The sequence below is a fragment of the Dendrobium catenatum genome, unplaced genomic scaffold, assembly GCF_001605985.2.
Source record: "Dendrobium catenatum unplaced genomic scaffold, ASM160598v2 fragScaff_scaffold_817, whole genome shotgun sequence".
In the NCBI taxonomy this organism is placed as follows: Eukaryota; Viridiplantae; Streptophyta; class Magnoliopsida; order Asparagales; family Orchidaceae; genus Dendrobium; species Dendrobium catenatum.
The window spans coordinates 68395-83217 of NW_021319279.1; the positions used below are offsets into that span (position 1 = coordinate 68395).

Genomic DNA, 14823 nt, shown 5'->3' on the forward strand with positions numbered 1-14823 from the left:
ACAGAATCGGCCCAAAGGCCGGTTCAGGTCTACAGGAGGCGCATCTTTTGGCCCGCCCACATGGGGGCCCCACTTGATTCAAATTTCAATTTGGGTTGGGCGGCTAGGCTTAGGGAGGGAAAATCAATTAGGAAATATTTTGCATTAAGAGGGAGATTATGAGGGATGATGTTTTGATTGATTGCAATTAGGGTTTTCTTGGAGGCTTGGGCTCTAGAACGAATTCTAGAGATTGGGAGAGTGCGATCCTCCTCTCGAATAGAGGATCCTTGTATCTTTGCTATTTTCCTTGCATCTACTAGTAAAATACAAGTTGTTTCTCCATTTTTCTCTCAGATTTTCCCTGTTTTTCCACTGTTTTTGCTGTTTTTCTTGCTGTGAACAGCAGTTTTGCATTGAGATTTGCTGTAGAAGCGAATAGGAAATACTTGAAATCAAGTATTTCCTATCACTTTCCAAGAGAACGTTTAATAAGTGGTTGAAATCTTCAGAAACATATCTCCTTAGAACAATCTTTACACCCAAGTAAATCAGGTCATGAACAAGCTTATACTCCATTTTTTGGCAATCTTTTTCTTTTTCCTAAGAGACAAATATTTGGAACAGATTATATTTATTTGGATTTGTTAATTGATTGACACGTCCATAAACAATAGTTTGAAAGAATTTTCTTGATGGTCCTCGTACAGCTACTGGTAGCAATAGCAAAGATTATAATATCATCTGCATACCATTTTGGTGGATAGCTTTAGGCAGGAGTTCAGAACAAATAATAAAAAGGCTCTTAATGGTCCTTACTTTGGCATAACTATGTTGGTCATCCCTACAATTCTCTTCTCTCAACTCTTGTCAAGAAAAACAAATCTATATGTGAAGAAATTTAGGGGATATATATATATATATATATATATATAATCTAGGAGAATAAACAGAAAAAAGAAAGACATTTAATCTAATTAGTTATAATAAATAGAAGAAGAAAGCCATTTAATCTTATTGATTCTAATAATTATATACTATAGATCTTAGAATCAATCCCACAGATCTTAGTGCCAGAAGAGGAAATCTCCAACTGCAACATATGTCCAGGCAAAGCAGTCCCTGAATTCACAAAAAAGTTTTTTTATTTCTTTTATTTTCTCATCAGGTAGACAAGAACTAATGAAGGTTAGGCGAGGGTCCTCCTCAGTTCCCAAGTTGACTTCTTTTAGCTCGTCCACAGTAGTTGCCTATCCACCATCTTCTAGTTCTTTTGGTGCAGACTTGGCCTCTACGGGTTGATCATCATATGTGTCAACTTCGTACATCTCCTCATAACCATCGTCATCGGATTTGATTTTCCCGCATGTGATTGCTCGGCAAATCTCCTTTCAGGGATATTTTTGTACTATAAATCCTAGATCTTTTTTTGCAAAAATATCCTTCTTCTTTAATGAGTGGGATTTCTTCAATACCAAAGGCTCAAGTAGAAACGAACTTGTTGTTTGGAAGAACGAGTTTTACCCACTTTCACAACATTCTTTGGATATTTCTGGTAGTATATCTAGGAAACCTCGTAGGTATTAATACCCCGAAATCGACAAGCCTACGAAACCAACCACGATTTTCTTATTCTTCGAGTTTTTCAATTGAATAAAATGGGCTCACTGGCCCACTCCTGTTTCTTAGAGAGATACGTAGAATGTTATGAGCTCTTCGACATTATGCACCTCTCGTGGAATGATTTCTTTGAAGTGTCGTAAGGGAACGCGTGAGTCTACGAGTACGTTATCTGAGAGTGACAGACTACTTATTCTTCTGGAAAATATTTCCTGTACCGTATTCTTGTAGATAGAGTCGTAGTCATGATCGTCATTTGAATATTCAACCTCCCTTCTCCCTTTAGTCATTGACCGGCACACCCTCCGGGATTTGGAATGGGTGACATCACATTCATTTGTGTCACTCCCTAGATGAGGCAAATGTTTCCTTTCTTTAGGAACGATCGGTGCTTTGGGACCCACCTGCCTTTTCTCACCTTCTTGTTTAGGTCACTTTGCAATCTATGGATTCGATGTCTGGGCCTCGAGAGAATTTGACGGCTTCAGCTTCTTTGGAATGAAGTATTTGACATCTTCATAGATTGTTACTCCATGGATTGCAAAGGGTTAAATGTCACCTAAGATTTTGAATTCTTCTCCATCCCTAAGATACTTCATGCATTAATGTAGTGTTAACGGGGCAATGTCGTACCCATGCAAGCATAGTTTAAAATTGCGCAATAAGAGGCGCGCCTCTGCGCAATTTGAACCCAAAACACCTTGAGGCCTAAACAATTTTGGCTTTGGCTGAGGCGTACGCCTCAAGCAGAGTGAGGCGCGCCTCAATTGCGCTATTGCGCAATTTTGCATGAGGCGTGCGCCTCAAAGATTGGGTCCCACTCACTTTAAGTAAATATGAAAATGCCTCTCCCTTCTACCGTTCCAAGCCAAGCCGCAAGCTTCCCGATCCCGCAACCTGTCGTTCCCGATCCTGCAAAAGCTCCAAGCCCGATCTCCCGCACGTCTCCGGCGCTTCTCCCGCCGACGCCGATGCTCGCCGGTGAGCCCTTTATTTCCGGCCGCCCCTCTACATCCTTTCTTGATTAGTTCTTAGAATTTTTTTTTAAAGTTTAGGGTATGATTCAACTTATAGGAAAGCTAGGGTTTCAAATTTTTTTAGTGTTTTTGTTTTAATTTGCTTTTTTCCTTTAGAAAATATGGTTAAGGGCAAGGAAAAATCTAATACGTCATTGCAGAGGAACCCTACTTGGAAATACAGTGTACAAGTTGATATAGGCGGCAGTGAGAAGACTTATGTATATTTAAAATACAATTTTTGCTAGAAAGTGGTGAAGGGCGGAGTAACCCACATGAAGGAACACTTATCATACTCTCATAAAAAAGTACACCGTGTGCAAATGTGTCGGACAAGGTGAAGGATGAAATTATTGCTTACATGAAGAAAAGTACCAATGCAAAACACTTACAATATGAGCAATTTGATTAAAGGGTCGAACATAGTACTTACTTCGGGAGCGAGTGTGGAAAGGACTCTTCCTCCACTATACATAATATAGGTGCACAGGGTCTGATGGACCAGTATATGACTAATCCAGGAGAGGATAGAGGACAAGCACAGATGATGCCTACAGCTGGTACCAGAGAGGGTCGACGCCAGGTTTGCATGGATATTGGCAATTTTTTTTTTTAGAATGTCATACCATTTAATGTTGCGACATCGCCGGCCTGCTTCAATATGCTGCAGTCTGTAGGGTTGTATGGGAGAGGGTTGAAAGCACCTTCCATGTACGAGTTGCGAACATGGATTTTGAAGGAGGAGCTGCAGAACACAAAGCAGAGCATTGATGAGATTAAACGGATATAGATTGAGACTGGTGTTACCATTATGTCAGATGGATGGTCCGACATGAAGAGTAGGAGCTTGATTAACATCCTTGTCAACAATCTCTACGGCACGGTATTTTTACGATCCGTTGAAGCTTCATATGAGGTTAAAAATGCTGTATTCATTTTCAATTTACTAGATGGGGTTGTTGAGGAGGTTGGGGAGCAATTGATTGTTCAGGGGGTGACTGACAATGCAAGTGCATACAAAGTAGCTGGTCAGATGTTGATGGAGAAGAGGAAACACCTATATTGGACCCCCTGCGCAGCACATTGTATCAATCTCATATTGGAGGAACTCAGTGATTTACCTCAACACAAGAGCGCTCTTTCTAGGGCGAAGAAGATCACAAAGTTCATTTACAACCAGTCATGGGTCTTAGCCTTGATGAGAAAGTTTTCAAAGAAGGAAATCATTCGTCTTGCAACCACTAGGTTCGTTATTGCATTTGTGCACTGCAAATCATTTTCAATTCCTAATGCAAGTTTATTCTACAGGTTTGCCACATCTTATTTGACACTGCAGAGCCTATTGGTTGTGAGATAACCTCTTGAAGCAATGTTTACATTAACATAATGGCTTAACTCTGCGTTTGGGAAGAAAACTGAGGGGAAGGAAATACAAAAGCTAATTTTAAATGATAAATTTTGGGCTACTGTGACCTATGCCATATTGAGCACGAGACCCTTGGTGCAAGTTCTACGTTTAGTGGATGCCGAGAAGAAACCAGCCATGGATTTTATTTATAATGCTATGGATGAGGCGAAGAAGTTGATTGCACATAACTTGGGAGGAGAGGAGGCAAATTATAAAGATATTTGGGATATCATTGATGCTCGGTGGGAGGTACAGTTACGCCGTCATCTACATGCAGCGGCGTATTATCTCAATCCTCAATTTTAATATTCATAGAGGAAATCTTCAAACCTGGAGGTGAAGCTAGGCTTGTATCATTGCATGGAACGACTAATACCGGACCAGACTGTTAGGGAGCTTGCAGATTTACAACTTGTTCTATTTCGGAATAGGAGAGATTTTTTTGTCTACAAGCAGCAAAATCAACTATTGCCAAACGGTTCCAGGTATACTTATTTTTGTAAATGCATAATACTTTAATATATTCTGATTATCATTTTTTCTTGAAAATAGTTGAATGGTGGATCCAGTTTGGTGATTCAACCCTTGAGTTACAAAATTTTGTTGTTAGAATTTTGGGTCTCACTTGTTCTTCTTCTGGGTGTGAGCAAAACTGGAGTACATATAATCAAGTGCAAACAAAGATAAGAAATTGGCTTTCAACACTTAGAATGAACTCCCTGATGTATATTATGCACAACAAGAGGTTGAGAGATAGGAGGTTGAGGAACAAGAGGTTGAAGGATGATGAGGACCCGTTGGTGTGTGATGATATGACATCTGATAATGAGTGGTTTATAGATGATGAGATAGATTTGTCATTATCAGACCTGCAGCTAGATGATCTAAGTGTGGATGTCTTGAGGGGCGAAGCAGATCAAGTGGGTACATCTACTAGTTTTGCAGCACAACAATCAAATAAAGGTATTCCTCAACTTCTTATATGCTTTTGCATTATATTTATATCAAGCGAGCAATTAACATGATAATGATCATTCTTATTGAACAGGGAAGAGAAAAGTGAGTCACATTGAATATGATGAAGATATGACATTCATAGATATAATTGGAGAAGAAGATTTTCTTGAAAACCCATTTAGTGATGGGATATGATTGAATTTTATATGTTCTTTCTTAATTGTACTTTGGGAGTTTTGATAGACTAATATTTTGTGAATTTGTACTTTGGGACATGATTTTATTGCATTAATTTGTTTCTTTCCACTAATGTTACATGTCATTTAGATGTTTTTATTGCATGATAGAAACTTGTTATTATTTACCTGCTAAAACCCTTAAATTCTCATTTACGCAATTCTGCGTCCATGAGGCTTACGCCTCACACCGCCTCGAGGCTTACGCCTCGCCTCACGAACGAAAATCGCATTAAGGCTTATTTACGCAATTTTAAACCTTGCATGCAACCATAGGTGACCCAAAAGCGCCTTAAATGAGGTATCTGCGTCAATCACATGTAATTTGGTATTTATATGAAGTTCTACAAATGTGAGTGAGAGAGTAAATGATCATAGGGTCTTCTGCTCCTTTTTATTGAAGCAGTGTATGATTAACTTCTCTTGCCCAAGATGTTGCACATCGAGGCACAATGATCTCAATGCCTTTAAGCTTATGAGATTTATGGAGGATTCAAGATTGATCAAAATCCGACTGATCATCATATCGTCGCTCTCTGCAATAACATACAGAGGGCAGTTGTGATCTGTCATTCCGAGCATCAGATCATCCTTAGCAAAAGCGATTATTGGCTCGTTTCGAGCTTGTAGCACTTCTGTCATATTGCACTCAGTAAATTATATCTCATATCTTTTAGGGTCTTTGAGAGCCTGAATTAGAGTCTCTCGAAGGTCTTTTGGCATCACGAGGGCACCGTATATGTTGAGTTGTGTTGGGATTTTTCTTAAGTGAGATAATATGTTATAATTTATCCCTTTAAATGAAGCCTCTTTCTTCTTAGTGTCTTCTAGGATAATATCTTCATTGATGACTATGTTCTTCCCCTTGTCTTTACTATGAACCCCTTTCTTCAGTGGAGGTGGCAGCACCTTGCCACTTCTCAACTGCACTTGGGCTATCTTGTCTAATTCAGACTTACTTAATGAAATATTCTCTTCAGAGTTAGCCATTGTAGCATCTGGAGTTTCACCTGTAGACTCAGAATAATCCTCCAGTTTCACTTGCTCCATTTGCGATGCTATATCAAGATCTGAATCATCTTCTTTTGAAAAATATAGATCCTCTTCTAAATTAAAATCCATTGATAACACCATCAGACAAGATTCAGGGGCCACTTCTTCGACGTATTCATCTCTTTCTAATATCTTTGATGTCACCGAGATGACTCGCATGTCTCCGTAGAAAGCAATTCTTCGTTAGCTTCTTCCTTTTTATTTATCTTAAGCTTCTTCATAAAGTCACCGAGCTTAATAGGCCTCCTGACAGTCTGGTAATATTCGCCCAAATTATCAATGACCTTTTGAGTTGTTGTTTTCTTCTCCATAGGCTTCTTTGATTTGGCTCTCTTCTTTAAAGACTTTGATTTTTTCTTACCATACTTTGATGAGCTAACTTGGTCAGGTTGCTGTTTGAAGGTGGATGCATGCGGCAAAAGCAACCACTTTAAATTTAGCATTGGCTCAATAGGAGACTTATACTTAACACCAGGTACTCCTAACTGCTTCAATATGTTAGTTGTTTTCTTGGAGACCACAGTCTCCCATTGCCATCTTCAATAGGCTCTTTTATTGTTGTTTATTTAAGCGGAGGTGTGGAAGAGGACATGACCACCTGAGAGGATTCTTATTTGGGATGAATCAACATGTTATCGGATAACATTAACTCTCCTCCTTTATACTTTTTCTCTAGTCAGTCATTAAAGACATAACAATCTTTAATTGGGCGGTTGATCATCCAATGATACAGGCAGTAATTTGCAATGTGTAAAATTGCGTATATGGGTATTGAGGCGTTTTTCATTCGTGAGGCGAGGCGTAAGCCTCAAGGAAATTTGAGGCGTAAGCCTCAAAATCAAAAGATTGCGTAAACATAAAATGGTAAATTTTTTATATACTAATGAGTGAATAATATAAAACATAAAAAAATATAAGATATGAAGTGAAATCAAAATATCCCAATAATAAAACAACATGAAATATAGTTCAACTCAAAATTCTATCTTTCTCAAATCCTAATATTCTTTTCATTAACCTATAATTCGAATTTCCAAAAATAAATAGCAATGACATATCACATAAGAACTCATAAGTCATCAGCACTGTCATCACTAAGGGGTTCTTCATTTGAAACATCATTATGATGAACTGCTCTCTCCCCTTCGTCCTCTCTTATAGAGTCCAATGTCGGGCATTTACTTCAAGATTTATGTAAGTTTTAATGTATATAGCGTGAGGCGTAAGCCTCATGCCAGCGAGGCGAGGCGGGCCTCAACCAAGTTGAGACGCAAGCCTCATAAAAAAACTCGAGGCGTAAGCATCGAGGCCTTTTTTACTAGAATTGAGCAAAGGCGGGCCTCAAGGCAAGCCTCATATTGCGCAATTTTAAACCATGGTAATTTGAGTCGCCACTATGTTTAGACTCTTCAAGCCTTTTGCATTCTAGCAATTCCAGGCCAACCTTGAGTGCTTGTCGGAACAGTTTGGCGACACTTTCTCTTTTGAATGAATATTCTTTATTTATTTTTTCTTTGAATGATGGGAACGTTCTATCACCAACTCCCATTGCTTGTCTCGGACGCTCTCCTCCACCAGGAAAGATTCTAGACTTATCATTTACACCAAACACCAATTTTGGCTGAGGATTAAGAAATATAAGCATATTTTGGCTTATCCTCATTCTGCATTGATTGCTTCCTTTTATCAACATTATATATTGCGCGTTTACCTTTATGAACATCATATGCCACATGTTTTATCTTATCAGATCTGGAAGGGAATATGAAATAGGCTTCACTCTTCTTAGCGTCAAGTGCTTTGGCCTTTTTTTGGTTTATTAGGGAGGCTTTTAGATTTTAGCAAGTTTAACTTTTCAAACATCGCCACCCTGTCTAGCAGATCTTGGAATGTAGTGATGGAAGCCATGCACGAAAAGGGTTGCATTTTGTCGTCAATATTCTCCATCAACAATTGGACTGCAAGTTCTTCTTCTAACTGCTGCTCGAACTTCATACTGAGATTGCACCAGCGAGTTATATAATTCATCATTGACTTGTCCTTCTTTCTCTTATCTAGGAAGAGATCAACGATGGTAGTCTTCTTCGTCGCACTGGCAAATCTTTTAATGAATAGAGCCTCTAATTTCTCGAACATCTTTAAAGAATCATTTGGCAGCTCAGTGTACCATTCGAAAGAAGTTCCCGTCAAGGTGTTGATGAATTGCTGAAACAATAAGGAACTATTGCCTCCCATGTTCACGCAAGTGGCTTTAAACTATGTTAGGTGCTATCTAAGATTATTGTTTCCATTGAAAGTATTGAACTTTGGTATAGAATATTCCTTTGGATATGGCACCTTGTCGTACACTACCGAGTGCAGGCGACCTTTTCTCACCAATTTCTGACTCGTTTACAAAATCGAATCGACTTTGAGTTAATTTCGGGTTCAACCCAAACCTAATCTTTTTTTTTTTTTTTTGAATACTTGCATCAATTGTATTAAGAGAAAAAAGTAAAGCTAATTACACTTGAAAAGAATGAAAAGCATCACATTCCTCCTTGATAGCAAATAAAAGCAAGGAAGGAATGCTACTAAAAGAAAAGCTATCAAAGAAAAAACTCCTACTACTAGCCATGGTAGCACAAAGGTTGGCCACCTTATTATAATTTCTATAAACATGATTAAAAGCCACTTTATGAAAATCATTGACAAAGAGAATCTCCTCCAAAGGCCGTCTGTCCACAATCTGATTATTCTTCTTGAATGAAGCTTGAATGAATCTAATAACATTGAGATTATCACTCTCAATAATCACCCCTTTGTACTCAAGCATCCAACTTCTAATATAGTCTTTGACCGAAAGAACAGCCTCCATCTCAAGTTTGGTAATGTCCCAATGAATCTTCTTCTCCCCAAAAGCAAGAATAAACCTTCCCTTATGGTCTCTAAAAATTCCCCCCACTCCAGCACAATGGGATCTGAACAGTGAAGCATCAACGTTGATCTTCATCCAATCTTTCGGAGGAGGGCACCAAGACTCATAAGACTCCCTAAGGAGATTGGTTCCCCAGTTTGAAAGAAAGGACTACCTTATTACAAGACAACCAGGGCATTAGAAGCCGTCACAGAAGAGGTAAAGCAGATTTTCCATGCTTCACACAGTTTCTATTTCTCCAGGACAAATACACAACAATGCAGTAAAATCTTCACAATACCAGGATTACGGTTGGACAATCTCCTCAGCCTCCTGCTAGACAGCTGTTGATAGTTTGAAAACAGAATACCAATGCCCCAACCTGATCTGTTTTATAACATCAATCAGGTAATTGCAATGTACCATATTGTGCTCATAGCTTTCAATACTATTACAGCCCCTCACACAGCTTTTACCAATCCAAGTCTACTCGGTAATGCAGAAAAACCTTGTGGGAATAGCAGACTTTCCAAGTATCCACCAGAAAATTTCAACTTTCTTGTTGAGTTTGAGCTTAACAACCATGTGAAGTAGTCCTCATACTCAAAATTGTAGTTGCACTTCAGGTATATTCAAAAGACATAGCAGAAATAACTTACCTGACATCATCCATAGCAATTCTCTCCGATCCTCCATCCCAGGTATGATTGAACATTGCTGATCAACATGACAAAATCTGAATGGAAAACTTCATTAAGCAACAAATAGTTCCATTGCCCCTCACCAGATAACAGTTGGCTTACACACATCCCTTCCAAAGCAAACAACAATCTACCAAAGTCGATTGTTAATGCTCATGTCCAACACCCAAATATCATAAGGACATTTATATTATTACCATTACCCACAACCCACCTGGTAATATTCTGCAGCTGTCTTCCCCCATCAGAAAGGTTTTTCCAAGCATTTGAAGTGCACTTCTTATGTGTTCCACTCCTCAAGTCCTTTCCATAATTTATGCTTGATAACTTTGAAACAAAGAGATTCATTTTTTTGATAAAAATCTCATGCTAACTTGATCTCAAAGAGCTAATACGTAACAAAGGAGAAATGAAGACCCAAACCTCCCAAACTTCTCGGTTTACACAATTCTTCCCAAGCCACATAGTGTAAACTATACTCTCCACCCGATTTATGCCAAAGAAATTTTCTACAAAGTTTCTCCACCTCATACAACAACTTCTTAGGAATTAACGAGTGGGTTATGAGAAAATTTGGCATAGTCAACAAGGAACTAGAGATAAGAGTAATCTTACCTCCCAAAGATAAAGTCTTTTTGCCCCAAGCATTGAGCTTATCCATAACATTACTAAGCAGATATTGGAAATCTGCCAACTTCAATCTTCTTAAGGACAATTTGATCCCAAGATAGCTCATCTCCTTCACATTCTTGTAGCCAAGAAATCTGGTCACCTTCTTCTTAATTGTGTATCCAGCTGCCCTCCCAAATAAGATCTGAGATTTATTAACATTAATCCTTTGGCCCGTCCAATTACAAAAATCTTCAACTATCTTCTTCAATGATTTGGCTAAAGAAAAGGACACATGGGAGAAAAGAAGTACATCATCTGCATACAAGAGATGAGTAATCCTAGGACCTCTAGGAGAGACCCTAATACCAAGATCATGACCCTTCTACTCAATCGAATTAGACAACAACTGGAAGCACATTATGAAGAGATAAGGAGATAGTGGGCATCCTTGCCGAAAGCCACTATGAGCATCAATCCACTCAGAGTTCCTTCCATTAATCATGATAGAAAATCTCACACCTACAACACAATCCATGAGAAGTTTAGAGAACATATAAGGAAACCCATACCATTTAAGGATCTGATCAAGTACTGGCCACCCCATACTATCATAGGCTTGTTCCATGTCAAGCTTCAATGCCATCAATCCCTTCTTGTTCTTGGAGAATTTAAACTTATGAACAATTTCTTGTGCCAACAAGCAATGTTCAGAGATAGATCTACCCGACATAAATGTCATTTGCTCTTCAGTGATCAAATTACATATGCACTTCTTCAATCTATTAACCAAAATAGTGGCTGCAATTTTGTAGTTAATATGGCATAAACTAATCGGTCTGTAATCAGATGGAGTTAATGGGCATTTGATTTTGGCAATCAAGACAATAAGAGTATCCTTCCAAGACTTGTTCATATGGCCAGAATTAAGGAAGCTCCTAATAGCTGCCCATAACGTTCTCCATACAATATCCCAATAGCATTTAAAGAAAGAAGAAGTCCCTCCATCCATACCTGGAGCTCTATTGTTGCCCTGTTGAAAAACCGAAGTCTGCAGCTCAGCCACTGTAAAATCCGAGCACAATTCATCAACAACACTTTGGCTTAATCTCTGCTTTTCCGATACATTGGGCCAGCCATTTAACTCACAGTTTCTGCTCCTCCATTTAGCTTCAAAGAAATGAGTGAATGCCTTCTCAATTTCATCCTCTTCAACATGAACTATATTATTCATATCTCTAATTTGAACCACTCTATTCCCATTCCTTCTAGCCGAAGAAAAGTTGTGGAACATCTTAGAGTTGTTGTCCCCTTCTTCATGCCATCTAGCCTTTGCCCTTTAATTCCACCATGTAGCCAACCGGTTCAAAGTTACATTCAGTTCATGTACTTTACTTCTAAGCAAAATGAGATCCTCATTAGTCCAGCCAATTCCATCAGCCTCTTTATTTTGGAGTTCAATGATTTCCTTTTTCAAATCTTCCTTGAGAGTCTTCAGATTTTTACACTTGCTTTTGCTCCAAAAGAACAATGCCTTCATTGTTCTACAATTCTTCCTTTGAAGGACTTCACTATGATCACCCAAACCTAATCTGAAACCCTATTTTGACAACTTTATCCATAATTCAAGTTTACCTGCAACTCCCTCTCTAGTTTTATCAACATGAAGAATATCATCAGCAAAAAGCATACACCAGGGTACAACCTCTTATTAATGTCTAGTGAGAACATCCATAACTAAAGCAAAAAAGATATGGGCTTAAGGATGATCCTTGAAGTAATCCAACTGAAATAGGAAAATACATGATTAAACCACCTTGTGTTTGAACACAAATAATAGCTACTGTAAACATATCCTTAATGACTTGAATATAAGCATTATTTATCCCTTTCTTATGTAGAACTCTCCATAGCACTTCTCTTAAAACTTTATCATATGCTTTCTCTAAATCAATAAAAATCATATGTAGATCCTCCTTATTCTCTTTATACGACTCCATAAAACTTCTCAATAAATCTATAGCTTCCATAGTAGACCTACCTAGCATAAATCCAAATTGATTTTGAGAAACATTAGTGTCACGCCGAAACCTCTACTCCATAACTCTCTCCAATAATTTTAAAGTATGACACATGAACTTAATTCCTATATAATTGGCACAATCTAGTGCATCACCTTTATTCTTAAAAATATGAATCAACACACTCATTCTTCACTCATCTGGCATCTTTTAGTCTTCAAAATAATATTGTAAGCCAAGAAATTTCTTCATCTCCTAAATATTTTCATACCTCTATTGGAATATTATCAGGTCCAACAGCTTTTTCATATTTCATTTTCTTTAAAGCCTCTTTAACTTTGGTTTTACTAATATGAAGATAAAAATAAAACTTTTTATTTTCATTTAGGGTGCTAAGGTCACTAAAGTTAATCGCGTTCTCACAATCTTCATTGAAAAACTTAGCAAAATATCACATCCACCTTGAAATATCCTCTTCGAATAAAAGCACTATTTGATCTTCATTTTTAATACACTTCACTTGAATTAAATCATTACTACTCCTATCTCTTTGTTTAGCTAGCTTATACATATATTTTTCGTCCTCCTTAGTATCTACTCTATTATATAAATCATTAAAAGCTAAAATCTTTGTATTGCATATTGCTTTCTTAGACTCCTTATGAACCTCTTCAGAAGATGTGAAGAGGATGAACAAAACAAATCTTTTATCTACTTCTTTCTGTTTGCCAATTATATAAGTATGCAGATTACTCACTTCTTCACTAGGTAGTATAATTCGCAACATGATCAAATGAATCATTCAACTTATACTGCACTGTAGAGAACAGGATAGATGATAGGGCTTGACCTTGATTGTATGTCAATACAAATCTAATTTATATTACACCCACCATAAACTTAGGAGAAATTATACGCATATTTCACAAACTATGGCATTTTGTTCCTATCATTATATCAAAGGCAAAGCTTCAGAGATCCGAAAACAGGATTAAGTAAACGGTTCAAAAAACAAAAGGAACCAATTTATCACCAAGAATCAGCAGATTCACCCAATTCAAACAACCTAATCAACTATAGAGGGGGCAAGGTCTCAAATTAAATGAAAGCATACAATAATGATTACAAGAATGTACCTTGGAGACGTAATCCATCTCGGCAAACTTGAAGGCAATCCCGAGGCAGCCAAAGAGAACAGAAACGCGAGAGCACGCATCGGAGAAGTGAACAGCCTCGATGGGAACAGTGGAGTTGACCGTCCCCGCGAGGCTGTCGAAAGCATCGGCGATTCGCCTCAGCGGCTTGTACTCGTCCGTCGCCATCCCTGAAGAATCTTCCAAAGCTGCCTTCGCTCTCTCTCTCTCCCTCTCTCTCTCTCTCTCTCTCTCTAGCGCACGCTCGCTTACTGTTAGGCTTCAGGAGTTTAATATCTGCTTCTAAGCTTCGGCGTGCTTTGGAAGCAAGAGTGAAGATGCCGTCGCATGGCGAGTGGAGAGAGGGGCAGGGGATCCGGACTCTCACAGCTTAGAAAAAATTTGTAAGTTTAATACGCTCCTCGCCCAAAATTGTTTCACTGTTTCATTTACATATAATATTTTGATAATGGTGAGTAATTAAATTTTAAGGAGATATATTTATATATATACCACAATATACTATTTAATTATATCTAATACCTAAAACTTTAATATTATATGGCTTAAACTATGGGTGGTGTGTATGTAATATTAAAATGTTTGGTATTAGATATGTAAATAAAATAGTATAAAATGATATATATGTAAATCCTTCTAAATTTTATTTTAAAAATTAAGTATTGTGACTGATATGAATGGTAATTCATTTCTGATATCCTACAAATAAGGAATAAAAAATTATAAAAGTTAACCGGAGGAAAAACAAAATACAACTTTTATAAATTCATAATTAAAATAAAGATTATATTGAGATAATTACATTAAGAGGCTCTGATCTTGATTTCAAGTGGGTCGAAATAAGTCGACTAAAACAAATTTGATCAAACTAGTATGTTTACCACATTAATGATGACCACCTAGGAGCACTAGATCCTTGCCCCACCCGCTCCAAGCTATGATCAATCACATCTTGGTGTTTGATCGAGACAGATCATGATGAGTTGTGCATAATTTATTCATGAAGATATAAGCCTCTCAGTGTGGGCAAATTATTGCATCCGGTCACCCGATGCATAGAATAGGTTCAGACATCAAATAAAAACACGCCACGTCACCTGCGCTTTTGATTGCCCTTTAGGTGTGCTTTGACTATGCTTTACCTGCGCTTTTGACTGCACTTTACCTACGCTT

At 37.9% G+C, this 14823-nt stretch overlaps 1 protein-coding gene across 1 annotated transcript in view; it reads right to left on the reverse strand.

Moving 5' to 3' along the window:
• The window catches only part of LOC110102391 (accelerated cell death 11), a 34888-nt gene extending 20849 nt beyond the window's left edge, over positions 1 to 14039 (reverse strand). The window contains exon 1 of the mRNA XM_020830718.2: positions 13633 to 14039. Coding sequence (XP_020686377.1) covers positions 13633 to 13818 — 186 coding nt within the window. The 5' untranslated portion in view covers positions 13819 to 14039. The remainder of the gene's footprint in view (positions 1 to 13632) is intronic.
• Between the last annotated feature and the right edge of the window lie 784 nt (positions 14040 to 14823).